This window comes from Nannobrachium achirus (genome assembly GCF_963921795.1).
Source record: "Nannobrachium achirus genome assembly, chromosome: 20".
Lineage (NCBI taxonomy): Eukaryota > Metazoa > Chordata > Actinopteri > Myctophiformes > Myctophidae > Nannobrachium > Nannobrachium achirus.
In genome coordinates this window covers 29,605,859-29,628,135 of record NC_137827.1, presented here as the reverse complement: position 1 = coordinate 29,628,135, position 22,277 = coordinate 29,605,859, and the positions used below count along the sequence as shown (strand labels likewise).

The window sequence follows — 22,277 nt, the reverse complement described above, 5'->3', positions numbered from 1 at the left end:
TCTGGAAGTCTCAGTTGGAACCGTTACCCCCGCGACCCGATTCCGGATAAGCGGTTGAAGATGGATGGATGGATGGATGGCACATGAACAGTTTTTCTGGCAGCCTTTGATACAGCTACATGATATTGCCTTGTCCATTGATATAGGCCAGGCTGGCTCTGTAGATGGACAGGGGACTGCCTTCCCATCACTGAGAGACCATCCATATTCAGTGAAGCAAGGGATGTCTGGCTTCGCGATGTGTGCAGTTTTATCTATTATGGCTGCAAGAGCAGCTCTTTTCAGGTGCAGGCCAAAGGCATTTTCTGTAGGTGGCAGCAGCTTCAACAGGGTTGATCGGATATTTAGGAACTTGTACACTCTCAGCTTTGCCAGGTCAAAGTCCTCCGAATGGTCAGCTTTTGATGCATATACAGCTATTGTGAGGTCTCTAGCCTGATTCTTGACATCCTCTGAGAGGGAATAAGAGGAATTTTCACCAAACTCCTGAAGTGCAGGGAGATCTAGACCCATGCTGGTCTTGAACCATGCCTTCTTTCCAGTGAAAAAGGGATAGCTGGTGAATAAAGGGCAGGGCACGACACTGTGCGAGTCCAAGGGCTGAGACCATGTGATGGATAGGAAGATATGCATCCTGCTCTGTTCTCACCCACAGCTCTGGAAGGTCTAGGAGGTGGGTGGCAGCATGATATAGATGCCTATATCATGCTGCCGCCATGGGAAGGCAGTCCCCTGTCCATCTACAGAGCCAGCCTGGCCTATATCAATGGACAAGGCAATATCATGTAGCTGTATCAAAGGCTGCCAGAAAAACTTTTCATGTGCGAAGAAGGGAATTGCATGCTACTTGGGGTGTCGTTGCCAAGGACTGGAGACAAGATGCAGCAGGATAGGTACACATGACAGTGATAGTGACTAGCAATTATTTGCATTATAATGCAGCCTGTTTTAATCATGTGTTCATTATAATTTCCCTGAAGCTGAAGTTGTTGGAAAGCATGTGCATGTCTATGTGTGAAAGACCCAAAAAGGCAGTTGCATTCATTTCATTGAGATAATCTCTCTCTTTTTTTATTAATTTTTTTTAATAAAAAAATAATTTCTAAGATACATTGTTTTGGTCTCTGATTTTATCTGAAGTCATTGCTACAACTACATACAGTAGAATCGGACAGGAAATATAATATCTCGTTTACACCCATTTTGACAACATGCAAACTCAAGAATAATACAGGTATAAGTCCCTTCTGTGCCATAAATCTTAGCAAATGGATTCATATTGCTTGTATTTGCAAAAGCAGTCAACAATCATGGTAGAAATTATGTTAAAGCTCTATTTTGGGAGTCCACCATCTTGCAAATATGCACAATAAAGGTCCAGACACACCCAATAATAAAATTAGCTATTCCATTGAGTCTCCCATGGTCAGACACCATGAAATAGACACCAAGTTTGCGTTTCTAGCTCATCTGGTTCAGAAGTTAGAGGCAAAACCTATTTTCTGGGTCCTTACATTATGGCGGCCATATTGTGGCGGCCATATTGGATTTCATGGAAACTTGCAATACAAAAAATGTTCATATGTATACCATTGATCAACCTGTGAAGTTTTGTGGAAATATCCCTCAGTTTAAAATTTTTCCCTATTCACCCCCCATTAAAACTAATAGGGGCTAATATTGAGGCGGCCATATTGGAACTTTGCCGTACAAATTGACCGGGTTGTCCATATAGGTTGTGATCCTACTGGGTCATAGATAATATTTCTGGTGGACAACCTTTTATGTCGGGGCAAATGCAGCACACCTTCCTTTGCCCCCTGGGTAGTATCACCTTTAAGTGGTACCGGATATGCAGCTCGGCAAATAAAAGGTGAATTGATCCCAGTGCATGACGTAGGACGATATCACGATATATCAAATCTCCACGATACGATTATCGCGAGTGTTTTTTTATCGCGATAAATGATAATATCGCTTATCGTCCCATCCCTAATGAGCACAGAGAGGGATGAACCAAGAAGGGAGAAAGAAAGGGGGGAGGGTTTCACAACAGAGAAAGGAGCGCGCTTTAGCTGCGGGCTACGTAAGCTAACTCCGGGTTGCTATTGCAGATGAGGTCTTAATGAAGATGAAGATGATGTCTGTTCACCCTGTAATAATTATAGACATGTTTGGCCTTTTTTTTTTTTGCGAGCCGCCTTGCTCATGCAATATCATGGAGTTGTTAACAAATAGGACCGCTAATGAAAAATACTTTGTGCAGAGACGGAAAGCTTCCTCTGCTTCCAGCACTACCATGATGCATCACAGGAAAGATAAAACACTACAATCTCACTACAGGCTGAGGGCAAATCCACTTTTGGTCCCCAATTATGCTAACAAGAGAAAAAAAATTCTCGGCTGCAAGAACGTTGTGTTTCATAATGAAGTAGCCGAGAAAGGCAAAGTCTGCTAGGGTTTTTCTTCCTTCCCCTCAACAGTTAAGAGGCTGTGGGATTTTGTAAGTAATTAGTATAGCAGCGAGTCATTTTATGTATTTTCTTATTTGCATACAATATTGTGTTTAGACAAAGCCCAGATACAATGTTGAAATTGTTTCACTCAAACACCATGCATGCTGTATACATAAATTTGTAGATGTAGTCTTAGACTCTGTTTTGTGTTGGCTGTTAATTGAATTGTATTGTACTGTACCGAGCCCGACCGATACTGATATTATGGAGTAAAAGATTTTGATACTGATATTAGAACAGTTTCCAAATTACCCCATTCGTATTTTTCTGCTTTTGATTCTGTAATAAAAGGTTTTCATATTATGTACAGGTACATTATATCAGACAACATACACTGATAGCTGATAGGCCAATATCGGCCAAATAAAAGCCTCCAGAAACTAGCAAATGACATCATCTCCTTACATGCCATTCTATTATTGTCTGAACTATGGGGAATGGGAAGGAATGTTTTGATAGGGTTCTAGCTTTTGATATTGTACAGTCAGCAAGGTGTGACTAGGTGTGGAAAGTAGCATTTGTACTGCTCATCTCTCTGTCCTGACTTCTCCCTGATCTCAAAACAAGCACTTCACCTCTCAACTGTTCAAAAAAAGAAAAAGAAAAGAAAAAAATGAAGCATCCCCTTCTTCTTGCAGATTGCTTTTTCCTCAGTCCCTCTGGTATGTCCTGCTGGTTCTTGCCTTAATAATCACCCTACGATTAAAGCTCTTCAGTGTCTGGAGCCTGGGCAATATTGTTACGCTGCTTTTCTTATGAGATGAGAGACTACCGTCTTCTTTTTTTTTTTTGTCTTCTATTTGGTCTTGACAGAGGTGAGGGCATTTCGGCTGTATAGCTTGGCGGCATAATAAGCGTTCTCTTGTTCCTGTGGGAAAGGTTAGTGCAAAGCAAGGCTCAAAAAAGACCAATTTGCGCAGGGGCTTGTCGAAAGTTGGGTCAAGGTTTCGAAACAGGACAATATAATTTAGTGCCATTAGAATCATTATTATCTAAGCTATGTGACATCAGCTCAGGGCTTGACTGGCTGTGTTATTTCAGTGGCGTAATTTTCGAGCTGTTTGAAATCTCTTTGAAACATGTTCACACTTCCTTTCAAACTGGATATGTGGGAGTTATTCTGAAGGTCTCACAATGGCGCCATTCTCTCTAGGAGAATAGGTCTTCTAAACCATCTCCATTTTGAGATAACCTTCCCCAACTCTCTATTGAAGCTATTGCCTGGCTTTTATTAGGCCTAATTCAGCTATTGCTTTTCCTTGCTCAATCTGTGTCCAGGTGGACCTGTCCCCAGCGCTGATGGCTCGTCTCATCTTAGACAGGTTCCTTCAGGAGCAGGAGGGTGAAGTCGGTGAGTAACAGCTTTCCGCTTGCCTCGCTATCTTTCCCATCATCCCCTCCTCTCAGTCTTAATTGTAATGATTGCTCCAAAGTTCTAATTCCAGTTCTGGCGACCACTGTAAGTTGGTGTATCTTCAGCTTGTCCAAGGCTAATGAAAGACAGACCACGTTTACTTGGACACAGTGAGATCCTCTGTTTATTTAACCCTGAGAGTGTACCCATTTTGAGACTCCCAGAGTTAACCACTGCCAGTGATTCTCAAACTGTGGGTCGGGGCCCACTGGTGGGCCGTGAGGGTGGGCCGAAGTGGGACCCCAAATAATTTGCAAAACACTACACTACTTTTAATGTAAAAGTGATACCATTAAATAAGAACTATAAGTATACTACGTTAGTTACATTGGATGCATGCCACCGACTTGTTTCTTGTATACTTTATTGTATGACAAAAAGTGAAAATAGATGATCTACATGCTCACAGTGTGTCACATAACTACCTACATAGAGCTTGTAGATCAGTTGTTTTTGCCAATTAAAAAATCTTTGCCTATAATGTCATGCCCAAAATTCATCAGGTTGAAAGTTGTTAAATGAACACAGATGACTCGGGCACATGACTGGCAATTATCGCTGGCAGGACCACCCACCCACCTCTCAACTATTGGTTCAATGCTTGCTCACCTCGTCAGCTTACAGCAGGGGTCTTCAACGTTTTCAGGCCAAGGACCCCTTAGTTGAGAGAGAGATGAAGCAGGGACCCCCACAACCTTTTCATATATTCCATATAGTTTCATCGTTTGACAGCATAATCCTCAAGTGTATTTTGGATTCATGTCAATTTGTGTTTTCAGATATTTAACCACTTGAACCGTCAATACTTAGTCAGTACTTAGTCTGCTCTCTTTCCCCTCTACACCAAACCTGCTGAAAATAGCCGATCTACGTGCTCACAGCTTGTAGATCTGCTATGTTTGGCTGAAGTCCTCAGAATATGGACGCTAGGGTTCAAGTGGTTAATATAAAAAAGGAGAAAAAAAAGTTTCTATCACACAAAGATTTGGAGGACCCCCTGTAGTAACTCTGAGGACACCCTAGGGGTCCCGCACACCCTTTTGAAGACCCCTGGCTTACAGTATTTATACACCCCAACACCCCGCTTTTTATGCTATCCGTCCCCCAGCCCTCACCATCTCTTCTTCACTCACCTTCTCCACCCCATCACTTCCTCCCTCCCTCCACTAAGGAAATTGAGTTGAGGGGGAAAGTGTGGCAGAAAAAGCAAACGGTTTCTGGGCAGCGCTGATGGACACACTGTGTGGGAGAGCCAGATTCCAGACACAAATATTTTTGCTTGAAAAGTTTCACAGAAATTGTCCAGGAATTGTGTGTGTGAGTAATTGTCGGGTTCGTTGTGGTTGATGATCTGTTTTCTCTCACGGCTGGATATTTTCTCAAGTGTGCTACTTTGGCGTCATGATTACGGTCCTGATATTTAAAGTTACTTTACACTTTTCTTTCCTTTTTCTTTTTTCTTTCTTTTTTTTTTTTACCTTATGCCATTTTTAATTTACCAATTCTGTAGAATGACAAAGAAATTATTCATTTTCACTTTCTCTGTCTTCCTCTCTCGCAAAGAAAAATACTCCCAGTTTCACATGCACACAATTCAATATAATTTCAATAGACTCATCCCGACGATTGCACGTGCGTATGTGGTAGCTAGCCTTTTGAGCGGGAATCACATGATGTCGAAAAGACGTGCCTCAGATTTAATCAAGAAAGAGATTAAAGTGGATGTGTGTTATTTTCAACTTCGCCACAGCGCAGCCATTTGTCAAAGTCAGAGATGTGATTGCTTTGGACCCACCGTTATCCACTGCCTGTCAAAATACTAGTCTGAGCAGCTTGTAGAACAGGGCATCCGCCCAGGAGAGGCGTTCAGTCTCAGATACCAGCAAAATACTTACTCCTCCATCTCCATACACTGGAGCCAGGCTTGAATATCGTTGTTGTCGGGTGGAAATCCTGTATGTCCAAAACCGTTAGTTTTGTATTTATCACTTTAAAAATCATTTAAAACTAGTGAAAATAGCCGATCTGCAAGCACACAACGCCTCACACCGTGAGGCGTTGTGTGCTTGTAGATCTGCTATTTTCACTAGTTTGTGCGATAGTCTTGTGTGGTGAAGTAGAGCTTTACCAAAAAAACATGCACATTTGAAACCTGGAGTTACGAGGTTTCTGGCCGACAGCGACGATATGTTGCTCCGAATAGATTTGTTGCTGGTGAAACCGCCTGGTTGATCATGGGAATGACAGTATTCCCAAACTATATTGTTTGTGACCATATTGGACTTGACTGTACTGCCATAGAAACCAGTGGTGCTTGCAGCCCCTAAACTGGTTTCACAGTTTTTCCAACCACTGTTGGATATGCGACCAGCACATTTAACATACAGTTCAGTTTAGGCTTATGAAAATGATACAATTATTTATTATCAAATGCGTTTTATTTTAGTTTTTTTTAGTTTTTTATTATTGCTGTTTTCAATTACTTGAAGAGTGCAGTTGCATACGAGAGCGAGGTACATAGCCAGATAGTCAAACAGAATTCCACTACACCGCTAGCAGGTGGCTGTGAGCGTGAGTTGTGTTTATTCAGTGGCTCTGGGTCTCAGCGGTCGACCTGCGTAGCCCTGTGGCAATGAAATGCTGGCTGCATGGGCACCACGGTCAGATCATCCAATCTCCCTGTGTGTATATTAGACTTTTGTAATGTGTTTCCATTATGAAACAATGCAAGGATAATTGTCTTTGCTGGCAATTAGCTAACAGGTTGGTTCACTGCTATTGGCAGGCATATCCATCATGCCCCCGCCCCACAGCCCTGTGTGTGTGTGTGTGTGTGTGTGTGTGTGTGTGTGTGTGTGTGTGTGTGTGTGTGTGTGTGTGTGTGTGTGTGTGTGTGTGTGTGCGTGTGCGTGTGTCCAGTGGGAGGGCGGGCAGGCGGGCTGAGAAGATCAATAGACTTCTATATAAGGGACATTACCCCCAACTGGGTGAGCGGCTTGCCTTTGCCTCGCACCATCTTTTTTTATTCCCCTTCTCTTTCCCTTTGCATTTAAGAGACACAGGAATGGGGCCTTTGGGACTGTGGAATATATGTACAATCACTAGCGCTGGATCGATACAGAGTTTTAAATTGTTTTCTGTCTTTTCCTTGTTGTTTTGTTTTGCTGGCTGGCTGCTGCCCCCCCCCCCCCCCCCCCCCCCACACTCCCACCTCTACTTCCACCACCCACCCACCCACCCACCCACCCACTCACTCCCCCCCCCCCCTCTTGGCTGGTAAAGTATTGGAGAGCGCATCAGTCAGGCAGGGACGAAAGCTTATCTGGTGGCACATGTAAATAAATCAATACATTCAAAGCAGTTTTATCACGTATTGAATATTATATCAACATCCATAATGCTCCTTGTCTCATGAAAGCAGGACTGCGTTGGAGGGAGGGGGCGAGTCGTAAGAGCACTCACCATGAGATGCCAAACAACCAACCGAACGACCAACAGCAAAATAACATGGCGTCTGTCGTGACACCATGTTATTTAGTATCTATTGTACTGTATTATCAGTTATGTATCTGTCTTCTATGAGCTGTATAGGGCTGTCACAGTTATTACATAATCGTCTAATAGCAATTATTTGACATAATCGTGATTATTTTATAATCGTTTCCATGTTGAAAAAAGTTCATATTTATATATTTTTTTAAGTCAAAAATAGTGGAAATAGCAGATCTACAAGCTCACAACGCGTCGCGTTGTGAGCTTGTAGATCGGCTATTTCCTCTATCAATGTTCTTTTTTAAGTATAAAGTAGTCAAATATGTCAGTAATTTCTTTGTATATTTAGGTTATGTGTCATATCTACCATGTGCAACTTGTAGCCTAAATGCCAAACAGAAATGTAATAGTCAACGACAGAAACTTAATTAAATCGTTGATCGGAGTTATTTGAGTGACAATTAATCGTCATGTAAAATGTCATAATCGTGACAGCCCTAGAAGAGAGGATCCTATTTATTTTTTCTATAGCTCTCGACCAATGGCCTTCACTTTCACTATATTCAGCCTTGTTTTGATTCTCAAACAGACGTTACTTTTCAAAAAGTAGATTTGTGGAGCTCCTGCTGTGTTTTATTTCCTCCTATTCTATCTCTTCATCTTTCACTGTATTCTTCTTCTGACATGAGCTGATGATGTGCCTCTAGATTTAGACATAGCACATAGTACTTTTTTTTTCTCTCTCCTTTTTTCTTTTTTTGTGAAGGCAATTTTGCAAGCTATTTGACCTTTTCCATTTTCCCAAGGCCCAACGGCAGATTAGATTGCTGCTCCATGTTTTGTAACTATGTGATTCGGCTGCCTTTTGAGATTTATTGTCACATTCCTTTACAGAAGCCCGCGTAGGCAAGGTTATAAATGTCTTACCGTTTGATGTTCGCACTGTGAGAACACTGGTGGTGGGTCCACCACGATGTTCCCCTCAGTTCTGTGACAGAATTCATAATGACATCAGTGCTTTGCAGATCAGGGGTGTCGATAACTGAATACGGTATTATGTTCCAAAAGTAGAATATCTCGGTCATACCTGATTTATACTTGGTTGCACACCGTTTCGCATGTTCTGCACCGAAAATCGAGCAACTAAGTAAAAATCAGCCTTCAGTATCTGGCGTTGTTGTTAGTAGGGATGGGACGATATGAAAATGTCATATCACGATTATTGTTACAAAAGAAATCGCGATTTACGATATTATCACGATAATCAAAATCCATTATCCTGTGGCGGAAACATTTGCCAAAAAATAGATCTACAAGCGACGCGTTGTGAGCTTGTAGATCGGCTATTTCCACTATTTTTGACATGTAAACGATTATGACGATTATGAAAAATAATCACGATTATGTCAAATAATCACGATTAGACGATTATGTAATAATTGTGACAGCCCTACTCCACGATACGATTATTGTGAGTGTTTTTTATCACAATAAACGATAATATCGCGTATCGTCCCATCTCTAGTTGTTATGGTTCTTCCTCTTGCAGCTTCTTTAACTGCTTCCTTCTCCTCCCTCACACATCATTCCTGTGTGTGTGTGTGTGTGTGTGTGTGTGTGTGTGTGTGTGTGTGTGTGTGTGTGTGTGTGTGTGTGTGTGTGTGTGTGTGTGTGTGTGTGTGTGTGTGTGTGTGTGTGTGTGTGTGTGTGTGTGTGCGTGCGTGCGTGTATTGTAGTCTCTCTTCACATAATGAGAGCAAGGGCCCTTCATTAGCAAGGAGGAAGTAAGGAAGGAGCAGCGAAGTATGTGCGTGCGCACTCGTGTGTGTGTGTGTGTGTATGTCTTTGCGGTTCATGGTGTGTGTGTATGTGTGCATGCTAGCATGCGTGCAGGGTGGGTGTAGGGGAGGTAAGCAGCGGCGTGGCACTTCACTTGACAAGTATACTAATTACTCCTTTTCAGCAGAGGAGCTTCTAGTCAGCCTCCTCCGACACAGTCTAATGGCCTGACCTAGGGAGCCTTTCTCTATATGGCAGAGCTAGCCCAGACCTACTATTACGACTACTACTGCTACTACTGTGCGTACGTATTTACGTGCGTGCACGAGCACACACACACACACACACACACACACACACACACACACACACACACACACACACACGCACACACGCGCGCCGTGCGCGCAAAGTCTCATTTCACTTCTATCAGGGAGAATCAGGTGGAAGCAGATCAGTTCTGCCCCAGTAACCTCTACAGGGACTGGGCTTCTCCTGCACAGGAGATACCAGCTCATATCATCAACTAGCACCACCACACAGCCACAGACATAAAAATAACACACACACACAACACAACACCCCCATAACCAACCCCCCCTTCTTCTTCTTCTTCTGACTCATCCACTCTCTCTTTCCCATCTCCTTTTTTTTTTCTTTTTTTTTCAATACAGGAGGATAAATTTAAAAGGAGTAAATTGGAAAATCAAATGAGGGCTTTAGGCAGCCGCAGAGATTTGCAGAGCTGTCGGCCGGCGTCTGAGAGCCTCATCCATCATGTCCCACAAGTAGTCAATTCCTCTAGTATCTGTAAATGTTTTCAGATATTAGCCAATTTATATGCTCCGAGATTCATCATGGAAAATCAGCTTTAGCGGCGCGCATTATCAGGACCCGTCTCTCCCTTGCTCCATGAAGTTTGATGAACGAGCGCCCCTCCACAGCTCAATGGCTTGTGTATGGGAACAAGGGGGGGGGCGTAGAGGATGTAACTGCCCCCCCCCCCCCCACACACACACACATGCACCCCCACCCCAACACACACACACACACACACCCTAGAAAAAAAAGTGGGTTTTTTAATTAATAAACAAACTTGCAGAGGAGCTCATCAGTGTCAGGGGCAATAACGATCGTCATCCGTTATTGTTTATTATGGTCCTCCCTCAACAAATGTTGCCGTCTAATGAGATTTCTCGCCATTTTTTCGTATTTGAGATAATGACTTTTTCACCCTGGTGGAGAAAAAAAGAGGAGTTGTTACAAATGACACAAGTAAGGGATGAGAAATCAAGCCAAGGTTATGTCGCTATTACCTTTCCCCATGTACAGCTTATCTTGTTGTGGTAGGTGTGTATGAATGCAGTAAGGCTAACACCAGGATGTTTTGTGATTTGTTTACACTGGCTTGTTTTCTTTAGCAATTCCCAATGGAGGCGTAGCGTCTCCCCCATCTATTATTCCCCTCCACTGTGTTCCTCCTGCTGTTCAGATGTTGACGATGTGATGCGGCGCCTCAGTCAGAATTTATGCCAACATGGGACAATTACAGTAAATTTGCAGAATGTTTACAAGGTGCGAAGTTGTGCCGCAGGGCTTTGTTCTCCGCATGTGGGGCTCCTCAGATTATGCTTTCCTCCTTTTTTTTGTGCGCGTTTCTTTTTGTTGTCGAGTCTGCAAATGCCGTTTTTGTGTGTATATTTAAAGACCTGTGCGTGTGGCTGGGAAGAGCTTAGGGTGGCATGGATTAGTGCTGCCATGCAAGGCAGAGGCGTCTTCCTAATAAATGTATGCTCATGTCGGGAGGCTGCAGTGATGCGAGAGATGCAAGGGCCCTGTTGTTATTTACTGCGGTGTTTGCGCACAGCGGCGAATCCGGGCCCTGCAAATGGCATTACAGCCTGTGATGAATGAGCATTAGGGTAAACTCATTTTAAAAGCAGCCTGATTTATTAGCGGCCTGGCCTTCCATTTTCATCAGGTCAATGCTTGGCTGAAATTCCACAATGTCAGCGCCAAGGTCACCTCTTTATGGCTATTTTTAACCCCATCCCTCAAAAGAGAGCAGGAGGAAGGGAACCATATCGCTTATCACAGCCATCTTACAGAAAAACATTGAAGAGCCCTGAACAGACTGAGTGAGAGAAGTCTAGACCTGGAGGAATGCATGTGTGTGTGTGTTTGTTATGTGAGAGACCGAAATGTGGTGGTGGTCAACCTCCAATTATGAGCGCTAGTAAGACAAGAGCTTTAATGGCCAACGTTTGCCTTCAGGGAGGTTTATTACACACTACTGTTTTGCAGAAGCAGCGTCAAATCTATAAAACGACCATTAGGAAGGGGAAAAAAATCAATCAAAATGCCATTAAAGTGGAATAAGTTGCCAATATTGCTGATGTGGTTTCGGGGCCTTTGATTTTCCTTCAGATTATTAGGCACAGTCGAGTAGTGACTTTGTTAAGGGAAACCAGTGTTGTTGGGGAGTAATATGTCTCCCGGCTTCATAAAGTTTGCTGCCTCATATTTCCCAGCTTTATTGATTATCCATTATCATTTGTCATGAGGTGTCCTAACTCAAGGGGAAAATATAACCCTCTTTCTTCACTGCCGCCCGCACCGCATGGGAAACATGGTATGGATCTGCGTGCGAAGGTACCGATCTCAGAGGAAAAATGAGCAAAGAAATAAAGCACAGCCATGTACTGTACCTTGCAAGGAGAGAGGATGAGGAGGAGGAGCAGGGGGTGGCCATGGATGGGGGAGAAACAGAAAGGAGTGTGCAAGAAAGGTGGGGAGAGAGATGCACACAAAGACAGATTTATACTTGGTTGCGCATCCTGTCGTGCACGGGAAACAGCGGATTTACAGGCTCACGGCGTGTCGCTCTGTTGGTGTGTTGTGAGCTTGTAGATCTGCTATTTGCGGTGCATGACACAAAGTGCTCAACTAAGTATAAATCAGGTTTAGCGCTGACGGAGGTGGGATCTCCCTCCCACCCACTTCCGTCTTTATTTCAACTGAAGGGGGAGTAGATGAGGTATCGTGGTGCCGTATTTGTCCTTACCGGCGCCGGAGGTTTTGATAGTCTTTGGAAGGGTTGTACCTATGAAAAAGAGAGAGGGAAAACAAGACAAGATAGGGGAGGAGGGGATGTTCTGATGGTTTTATGTTTTCTAGTAAAGATCTTTTTCAAAATAAGGTTCATTTAATACAGGCTCATAGATCACAAGTCAGCACTTATAAAAGCTAGACCTGAGTCCTTTAAGCTGACTTTATTTCATTGGGAGCCTTTTAACTCCTTATTCTTATATGTTTCTATAAATCTTCAAATTAGCTGTCCTGTTGTTAGCATTTATATCTGTGCTAGGAGAGCTTAGGACGAAGCACTATGCAGTATTAGTATAGGCTCCATCCATCCATGCTTGAAATGTGAATAGAAACATTCCTGGTATTGTCAGTAATGCCTTTTAGGACTGTGTGTGTATATCACTAAAATGGCATGCCTGGACCATTTCGTCACACAATGATACAATCCATTTAATCCAAATCTTTTTAAGAAATGATTTAAGGATTTTTTTTGCTGTTGCAGTAGTAGGAAATCAATCCTGCGGGCTCGCATGCTGATTTATAATGTTAGTGGAGCAGGGATGGGGATGAAAGATGCAAAATAGTCATCGTTCATAACATAGATAAACTACATGGGGCTCATGTGCTCTGGACTGAAACATTTATCTATGGAAGATCTGTACGGGCTTCCAGCAGCCAGCCAATGGACTAGGGCAGATATACTACACGTACAGTGGTGTGGTGAATTATGTTAAACCTCTTTTAAGTGTCTATATCTTCCCTGTTGTTACTCTGTCTTTGTCGCTCTCCAGTCAATGTTACATTTTTAAAGTGCGCATGATGTGTAAAGGTTAGACAAACTATGCCTTTTTGGTGCCATTTGCATGGCAATGTGTCTCACTGTGTGTATCTGTCTTTCTCTCTCTCCCTCCTCCCTCTGCTTGTCTTGTTCACAGCCTGTAAGTCAGTCCTCAACAGCATGCTTAAGGAGCCATCATTAATCCTAAACCAAACTCTAGCCAATCACATCTACCAGGTAAGTGTCTTATTCTCCAAATCAAAAGACAGACGGACAAATACTGTACTTTATCAAGCTGTAATCACATTGTGGATTTGAAAACTAAAAGAATATAGTTGCACGATACAATAATAATTATGAACAAAGAAACATTTACAGGTACATTTAAGAATGAATTTATGTAATAAATAAATAATAATAATATATAATAATTTCCTTCCAAACAGTTCTAACTCAGTGCTGTGTTTTACTGGAAATAGTGCAACTACCTTTCCCATGTTTTTAAATTGTTTTTGTAAATGAATTAATTCACGTATAGTCAGGAGTGTTAATGTTGCTGTACCACCTGGCTGACAGACAGGGTGTCAGGCTCATGTTTGCCGATGAAACCACGTGAGAGCCGGCGGTCATGCCTGCCAATCCGCGCCGGTGTCTCCCGTGTTTTCTCCCTCCCCGGCACCGTTACACACGGGTGTATCCCCCCCCCCCCCCCCCCCCCCCCCTCCTTCACGAAATAATGCCCCCCCCCCCCCCCCCCCCCTCTCCTTCACGAAATAATGCCCCCCCCCTCCCCTCTCTCTCTTTTCAGTGCACAATAAATGACTGCTGTTATGGACCGCTGGTAGACTGCATCAAACAGTATCCTATCCCATAAAATTTTAAGTCTGAAATTGACGAGGAGCTATTGAAGGGGATGAGATGTGTCTGGCTTCACCTGACATAAAAGTTCTGCTTCAGAGAGGAAGTGTTTCATCCCCGCCTGCCGCCCCGCCATCATGTTACAAGGCGCTGGGAGGAGGTGGAGGGAGAGAGGAGAGGAGAGGGGGGAGACTAATCTAAATGCATCTCCATGTTCACATAGTGAAGCAGGTCCAATGTTCTATGCCACTGGGGGGAGAACAAAAAAAAAAGATCTGGTTTATAAGCCTTGGTGGTATATTATGATCATATATGCCCCTTTCTTTTGTTTGCCAATGCTTCCATTCATTGGCCCTTAAATAATAATAATAATAATAATGGAAAATGACATAATAATTAACATTTATCACATTTGTTTTCGTGTTTGATCATCAGTGATTCACTACGCTGTTGCATTTTAGTGGTGACATTTTCTGAAACACATCAGCACCATGGAGAGTTCTTGACGTGTCGTTCCAACATAAACCATCTTTAATTCATCTTTCGTCTGTCTTTTTTAGCTGTTTTACTTTTTCTTTGTGGTTCTCAACCTGTGGGTCGGGGGTCCCCAAATTATTTTTGGGGGTCCCCACTCCCAATGTCCAACACTGTTTTCTCACTCAGTAAACAAGCCAGCATAAAATGTAATTTTATAGAGGGTATGCACATTTCTAAAGTGAACTGTTTAATACCTAATAGACGCAGAAATTGTGAAAATAGCAGACTACATGCTCACAACTCCTCTGATCTGCTATTTTCACAATAGAACCGTGTTATACAAAATGTAATTCCTCAACCTTTAGTGCTCGTCAGGGTGGGGGGTCCCCAGTTCAAATATGATTATTTTGGGGGTCGCAGCCAGAAAAGGTTGAGAACCACTGCTTTATTCCTTTTGTAGAAGAAAAATCTCCCCTTCCCTCCACTTGCCACCTTTTTTCCCCGTCTCTCTCTTTCCTTCTTTCTTTTCTTTCCTTTACTGTCTGCTACTGCTACAGTCTCTCCATAGTGTTGTAGGGCACGGCTTGGACCGTAAGGGTGGGGCTGGGAGTCTGGGCTATTTAGAGGCATACAGCTGGGGAGCAGACCAGGAGCGACTGTGTGTATGGGGAGAAGAGTGTGTGTGTGTGTGTGTGTGAGTGTGTGTTATTGTGTCTGTGCATGCTTGCATGTGTGTGTGTGTGTGTGTGTGTGTGGCGGGGGGGTTGTGTTTTGGGTCCCCTGTTCGTAGCCAGTCAACCCTGTCCCGCCCTGCCCTCCATCCTCGTCCCCTCTCTTTACCTTTCTTTCACACTTCCTCCCTTCAGTGTCAGATTGCATTCACTCACTCCGCCACAGAGAGTTCATGATAACCGCCCCACTGCTTTGGAACGCCTCCATCTCCACATCAGAAGATTGGCTCTGATGCACGTGTGCTGCTTAGGGTATGCATGTATTAATCGCTAGGCCTTTTTGAGTGATTTGTGTGTGTGTCGTGGGTGGTATAATGCCTGCAGGAGTTACATCTTTTTTCTTTTCTTTTTTTTTCTTTCTTTCAAAAAAAGCTAATTATGCATATGATATCTGGCCTTCTTCGCGAATGCAGAATGTGTGCAACTGCTGCCGTGTCTCCTGATTCAGAATGGCATTTATTGTAAAAGCATTTTGATATATTTTACTGGAATGAGTAATCCAGGGGCTGTTTGCCTTTTGCCAAATTGGCATTTGTTCAATCTTCTGTTTCCTTAAAAGTTTTGTCTTGCTCATTTGGGTAATGTACTTTGGAGATTTGTTGCAAAAGCTGATTGAATTTGACCGGAAAACCTTTTTAATTGTGTCTTTGCTGTGCATAGGGTAAACTAAAGTACATCTACTGTACATGGGAAAGAACATGATTAAAGGGAACATATCGTCGTTGTCGGGTGGAAACCTTGTATGTCCAAAACCCACTTTGTATTTATCATTTAAAAAATGAACTAAACTAGTGAAAACAGCCGATCTACAAGCACACAACGCGTTGTGTGCTTGTAGATCGGCTGTTTTCACTACTTTTGTGCGATGGCCTTGTATGATGAAGCAGTGCTTTACTTTGCGAATAAATGTACGAATTTGAAACTTGGAGATACGAGGTTTCTGCCCGACAGTGACGATATTCTATATTATCTCTCTCTCTCTTTCTCACCCACACTCACAAGAGCATGCACTTTCTCAACTCTGCACTCTTCACATTGTTACCACAGCAACCCACAAGCCACAGCATGCTTGTGGTTTCCATAGCAACCTATTTGACAGGTAAAAATGGTCTGATTCTTCAGCATTCCGTTTTTGAGATGAACTCTTTGTGTTTGCTTAAATATTTTATTCTATTCGTCTCATACTGTAGAATATAGAATACATCAGTGGTTCTCAAAATGACAGTATACAAATTAAACCAAATGGACCCGTAAGGGTCCATTTGGTTTCATTTGTATACTGTCAGAGTTACATACTTGTAAAGTTCAAATTAGACCTCCCAAAAGGAACCCAGAGAGTATAGTTTTTGTCAAGTAACTTGAAAAATAACCATAAAAAACAATGTGAAAAAGAATCGTGATAAAATCGTGTATCGTGATACTGCTTGGTCAAATATTGTGATATTGTATTTTTCCATATCGCCCACCCCTAATTCAAAATACATAGCAATGTGGGGGTCCTTGACATGTTGAAAATGTTTGAGAACCACCGGAATAGCTTGTAGATCACTTTACGTTGGAATCCTTGACTCCATGCCCTCAGTGCTATTGGTCAAGAGCACGAGGTACTGCTACGGGACAAGCTGGAGGAGAGGAAGCTATCGTTTCTAGGTAAGCCATCCCTCTGACCCTTTACACCGTGCTACCCAAGCTCCTCTTGTCACGCTGTTTGTAAGTTACTGTAGGTAAATGGAGACCTGGACATGACTGATGTGGCGGGTGTTATCTCTCATTGATTGGCTAACGACCAGGAACTGTTATCAAATATCCCTGAATTTTTAATTTATCTACTAGCCCATAATGAATATTTAAAGAAATAAGGGCTTCAAAAGCAGTCCTTAATGTTTGTTTGGCTCTGATGTACACATCGACTAAGGTTGCATCGCCAGCGTGTAATTTTTTTTCCTTCCTCTTCTTAGTAGGGATGGAACGATGTGAAAATTTCATAGCACGATTATTGTCACAAAAGAAATCGCGATTTACGATATTGTCGCGATAATCAAAATCCCTTATCCTGCAGCCTGAACATTTGCCAAAAAATAGCAGATCTACAAGCTCACAACGCGTCACGATGCCACGCGTTGTGAGCTTGTAGATCGGCTATTTTTTGGCAAAGACATTTGATAGGGAGTAAAAGAAAGACTGTATCAAGTACGTATATTATAAGTACCTTTTTACCAAGTATAGAGCGTGTATGTGGTACCGGATATGAAGCTCGGCAAATAAAAGGTGAATTGATCCCAGTGCATGACGGAGGACGATATCACGATAAGTTAAATCTCCACGATACGATTACCGTGAGTGTTTTTTTATCACGATAAACGATAATATCGCGTATCGTCCCATCCCTACTTCTTAGATGAACAAAATAGGGCAGTTTCTCCTGGGATACATGTTTTGTGTTATGATTGATTGCTTGCCCTAGCTTGCTGAAGGACAAATGGACATGGAAAGGAATTTTGGTACAATTTTTATTGCCATTGAAGAGATATTTCGGTGAAGGGAATAGTCATACTGTTCTTTAGAATATTAAGGATTTTGTCATTTGTTTATATACGGTTAATCAAGGGTTTTCTTTTTTTTTTGTGTGCCTCACATTTATTTTAAGATGAAGCCTTTGCCGTTTTTCAAATATTTTGCTGGCCATTTTCTTTTCTCTTACACACCAGCTACGTTGAGGAATACTAAGGCATGGTAGAGAGTGTTCAGGTGTGAAATTGTGAAACGGAATTTTTTCTTTACCCTTTCCCATTGCATCACCATCCCTATCCCATCGCATCCCCCCGGTCAGATGAGTGATGAAGGATAAAAGTCATTCCCTCTGTCATTAAGACCATATCATTTATTTGGGCCCGAAGTGCTGACCTTTCTACAGGGCTGGTGCCGCAGACTGTTCTAAAACTGTCAGAGTTCGCGGGGCGAAAGGGCCACTGAGGCAACCTCACCCCGTCTGATAAATGGATTGGAAATAAGCTACCCAACAGTGGGGACGGGCCATTAATTTTAATCAAAGGTGATGTAAAAAGGCGATCGGCGCCGCATGACAATGTCAACAGCCCAGTAGGTGTGAGGAGAGGGTCCGCAAAGCCCCCCACACCCTAACCCCTTTCCCATACCACAGGCCTCTGGCTGCCTTCCTGAGACCTTCGGCTCTCTCCCTCAACCCCTGGCTGACACCCAGGAGCGTCACGAGGGGGGGAAAAGTGGGACTGAGTTACTGGGGCCCAAGGTGGAGGGGCCTTAATTATTTTATACTTTAGCTATTGAAAAATAGCAGATATGCATGCTCACAGCGAGCTTGTAGATCTGCTATTTTTGAAAAGTCATGAAAATATGTGCAGATATTTGAATACATGTATTTTTTAAGCGTCTGTGGCCAAATACCATATCATTTTGGCCATCCTTCGCATGAAAAGGTTTGAGCACCACTGACATAGAAACATAGTTTTTTCAAAAAACCTTAGAAGGATTTGAAATATTCAAAAATAGCAGATCTACAAGCTCGCAGTGAGCTTGTATATCTGCTATTTTGTAATAGTTAAAGCACGAAATAATGCGTAATAATGCATTCCCTGTCTAAATGAGTCCCTCACCCTATGAAGAACATTCATGGGGGGCCCGCAGTGAATCCTTGTACCCAGGGCCCAGAATTTGGTGCGACACCCCTGCTGACACCACCACCTCTCCACCTCCCCTAGATCCCCCTCCATGCCCCATTAGTTGAGCTTGGCTGGAGACGAAGAGGCAGGCCCCTGGAATTGAATGACCTGGTCAGCCTGAGATTTAATGGAGAAATCAGGTGTTGTAGGGATAATGGCCGAAGCGCGCCAGGAGTCAAGGACAATGGCTGCAGCCCGTGCAGGCAGGGGTCAGGCTTACAGGCGCTGTAATGCCAACCTTGTCCCCTCGCCTTTATACTTTATGAAGCCCGACCAAACTGCAAACTGGATAGCGGCGCCGTCACTGGGCGTTACAGACTTTTTGTGCAGTGGCAGCAAATAAGTGGCAGATGTAGCTAATGGTTTGACCGCGCCTCCTGTCCTCTACTGTGTGTTTTCTGCTTTCCCAACACTGGGGGATTTGTTATCACCACCTTGGATAAAAAGGTGCGAGGTTAGTAGCCGAGGATATGTGTTTGACAGGCATTTTCAGTGTATATTCAGCTGTTGCAGTGAAGGCATACATTGTTATCCTGTTATTACCTACCTACCAGTGTGCTCCGAATAACTATTTTCTGAATCTTAACTGGGATACGCCGTACTGTAGCTAAATGTTGAAATGCTACACTTTCTGTTCCTTGTAGATGAAAACCAGCTGAGAGCCAAGGGCTACGACAAAACGCCTGACATTATTCTGGAGGTCCCAATTGGTTTGTATTTCCATTACAAATGTCAACATTTTATTTCATCTGAAACAGCTGCCTTGCTAAGCTCAGCTAGCTTAGAATTTTTACTCCTTCAACGGTTTTCTCAAATATGATTATTCAACTGTCAAGCTTTGTGTGAGTGAAACCAAATTATGCTTGATTTTTAACACTCAAATACCTGGAACGTGCCCGAGTCGCGTTAGATTTGAACCACTTTAACCACTATTTTATGCCTTAACCATTGAAAAATAGCAGATATACAAGCTCACAGCGCGGCACCGAGTGCCGCGCTGCGAGCTTGTAGATCTGCTATTTTTGAAAAAACGTGAACATGTGTGCAAGTCTTTGAATATCTTTGACCTGATCTTTGACCCGACTTCTAAATCCTTCCTCTAAATCAGTGGTTCTCAAACCTTTTCTTGTCAAGGACCCCCAAAATTGCAGGTATTTGGCCACGGACTCCCATCTCAAAATATGTTGTTCCAGGGACCCCCAGAAGCAAATATTTGAGTTACAAATGTTCGCTTTTAAATATATATATTCAAAGACTTGCAAAAAGAAATCTTGAATTTTCAAAAATAGCAGATCTACAAGCTCGCAGCGCTGTGAGCTTGTATATCTGCTATTTTTCAATAGTTAAAGCATTCAATAATTCTAGGTCTAAATGGGTTAAGTGAACTGCAGAAAGAAACTGTGAAGTCCATTACCGATGAAAATGCCACTTGTCCCCCCCAGATCTAGCTTGTGTGACTTTATTCCTCACAGTTCTGATTGTTGCTGTTGTGTTTCTTTGTGTAAAAAGCTGTGGAAGGACACATCGTCCACTGGATTGAGAGCAAAGCCTCATTTGGGGACGATGTCAGTCATCGCACATACCTCAACGAGCAGTTCTGGAGCTACTGGAACAGGTAACCTACTGTATACATTTCTCTTGTCTTCTCTTCTCTTCCTCTATATTGAAATTTTTTGGAGCGGTGAAACCGGCTCCCTATAAACAGCTATGTCCGTGGCTATATGTGTGGGTGGACATGTCTGTAGCCTGTCAATACCTCTGCTGACCACACACACACACGTTAAAGGAGGGGCGCTGTTGAGCAGGCCAGGCACACTCAACACCAGGGGCATAGTTCTGCCGATTTAAAATGACTCCAATACGGAAGTAAAACTTCCTATGATTGGCCGCTAGTTGCGCTGTTTTCCCCCCCGGCCGATCGCAAAAAGAATTGTTCTCCATTGGATCCCATTCATTTTCCCCTTTCGTTTTCTAACCTTAATTAACATTGTCATGAATACTGTATGGTTCCTATCGCTAGTTAAAAATTGCCTTTCAATCACCATCATATTCGTTTTGTCGAAATGTGGTCCAATTTATTTTAAAATAAATGATAAAGTTGCGGGGGAGGGGGGCGTGGCCAACTAAACTGATACCAGCCGGCTGTGTTCTTCTTCGTGTGCTGTATTTCGGGAGGCTCCGACCACATTCTCCCATGTATCCCTGCGGTTGCACTTGACCGTTGGCAGCCAATAGCATCTCTGAGGCCTTTACAATTCTATGATGGCGACACCCATTCCAAGGGGGTAGAAAAGGGCCATTTGCGCTGCATAGAAACCAATGGCTTTGCATCGTCCATATTTTTCTACAGTCTATGCTCAACACTCACACACACACACACACACACACACACACACACACACACACACACACACACACACACACACATAGGGTATAGCTGCTCAAATTCACCGCTCCACTTCGAACCGAGGTCCGATTTTTGTTATATCTTTAGCAAGCATATTGTTGACTTTACTGCGCCACACAGCACTGTTTGCACTCCATCTGCCAATCATTTATCAACTTCTCCTTTCTTTTGACCACACTCACCATCATCATTTTCTCAGCGCTCTGTAAACAGCTCATATCTTGATGACAGAACTAACCACTTCCTTCACCATCATGCCACACAAACCCCAAACTTCCACGTTTTACATCTGTGACTGCACTTCAGTGTCCTTCCTCCTCTCCACTCCAACACTGCACTGTGGAGCCCCAGCCACCTCCACTATGGTCACTGGAGTCCCTCGCTGTCTGAATGGCCTGTCTGAGCAGGATTGTTTTCCAGAGTACACGCATTGTTTGCAAAGGGAAGCAGGGAAAACGGGTGATTAATCCTTGGCATTTGTTGTCATGAGAACCTTTTGACAGGAATCAGCCTTCGTGGTCCCACACTGGGGGAACAGGGGTGTGTGTGCGTGCGTGCGTGTGTGCGTGCGTTGAGGTACAGTAAGACACATCATTACACAATATACGCAGCCATGTCATAGTCTCCTGAGAGAATGTAGAGAGAATGAGAAAATTCCTGGCATCTATGCATTCTCGTCACAGGGAAGCCATGTTTTCCCCAAAGTGAAAACATTGTTTCATCATTTTAAAACAAAAGTCCAGCAGCATTGCCAGTGTAATGGTGTGTAAAGGTTTGAAGGGTTATAAATAAAGTGGTATTTTTCATTTTCTTCAAGTTAAAAGTAGAACCCCCCCAAAAAAGCTTTCAAGACGTACTTTTTTATTGATTCACTATACTTTGGCTTGGAATTCACTTCCAAGCCAAAGTCAGTCGCTGCTTGTGCCACAGTACTGGATGTCATGGAGACCTCAACAAGTTTAGTGACTCTTCGTTGTTGTCAGGCCATGGAACACAGAGAGAGAGAGAGAGAACCTGGGAGGGCAAGGGTATTCATCTGT

The 22,277-nt window shown here is 43.1% G+C and overlaps 1 protein-coding gene across 1 annotated transcript in view; it reads left to right on the top strand.

Moving 5' to 3' along the window:
- The window catches only part of cdin1 (CDAN1 interacting nuclease 1), an 82,016-nt gene that overhangs the window by 23,437 nt on the left and 36,302 nt on the right, over window positions 1-22,277 (top strand). The window contains exons 6-11 of the mRNA XM_080750350.1: window positions 3,795-3,867; window positions 13,224-13,303; window positions 13,875-13,924; window positions 16,715-16,782; window positions 19,475-19,540; window positions 20,340-20,445. Of these exons, the coding sequence (XP_080606476.1) occupies window positions 3,795-3,867; window positions 13,224-13,303; window positions 13,875-13,924; window positions 16,715-16,782; window positions 19,475-19,540; window positions 20,340-20,445 (443 nt within the window). The remainder of the gene's footprint in view (window positions 1-3,794; window positions 3,868-13,223; window positions 13,304-13,874; window positions 13,925-16,714; window positions 16,783-19,474; window positions 19,541-20,339; window positions 20,446-22,277) is intronic.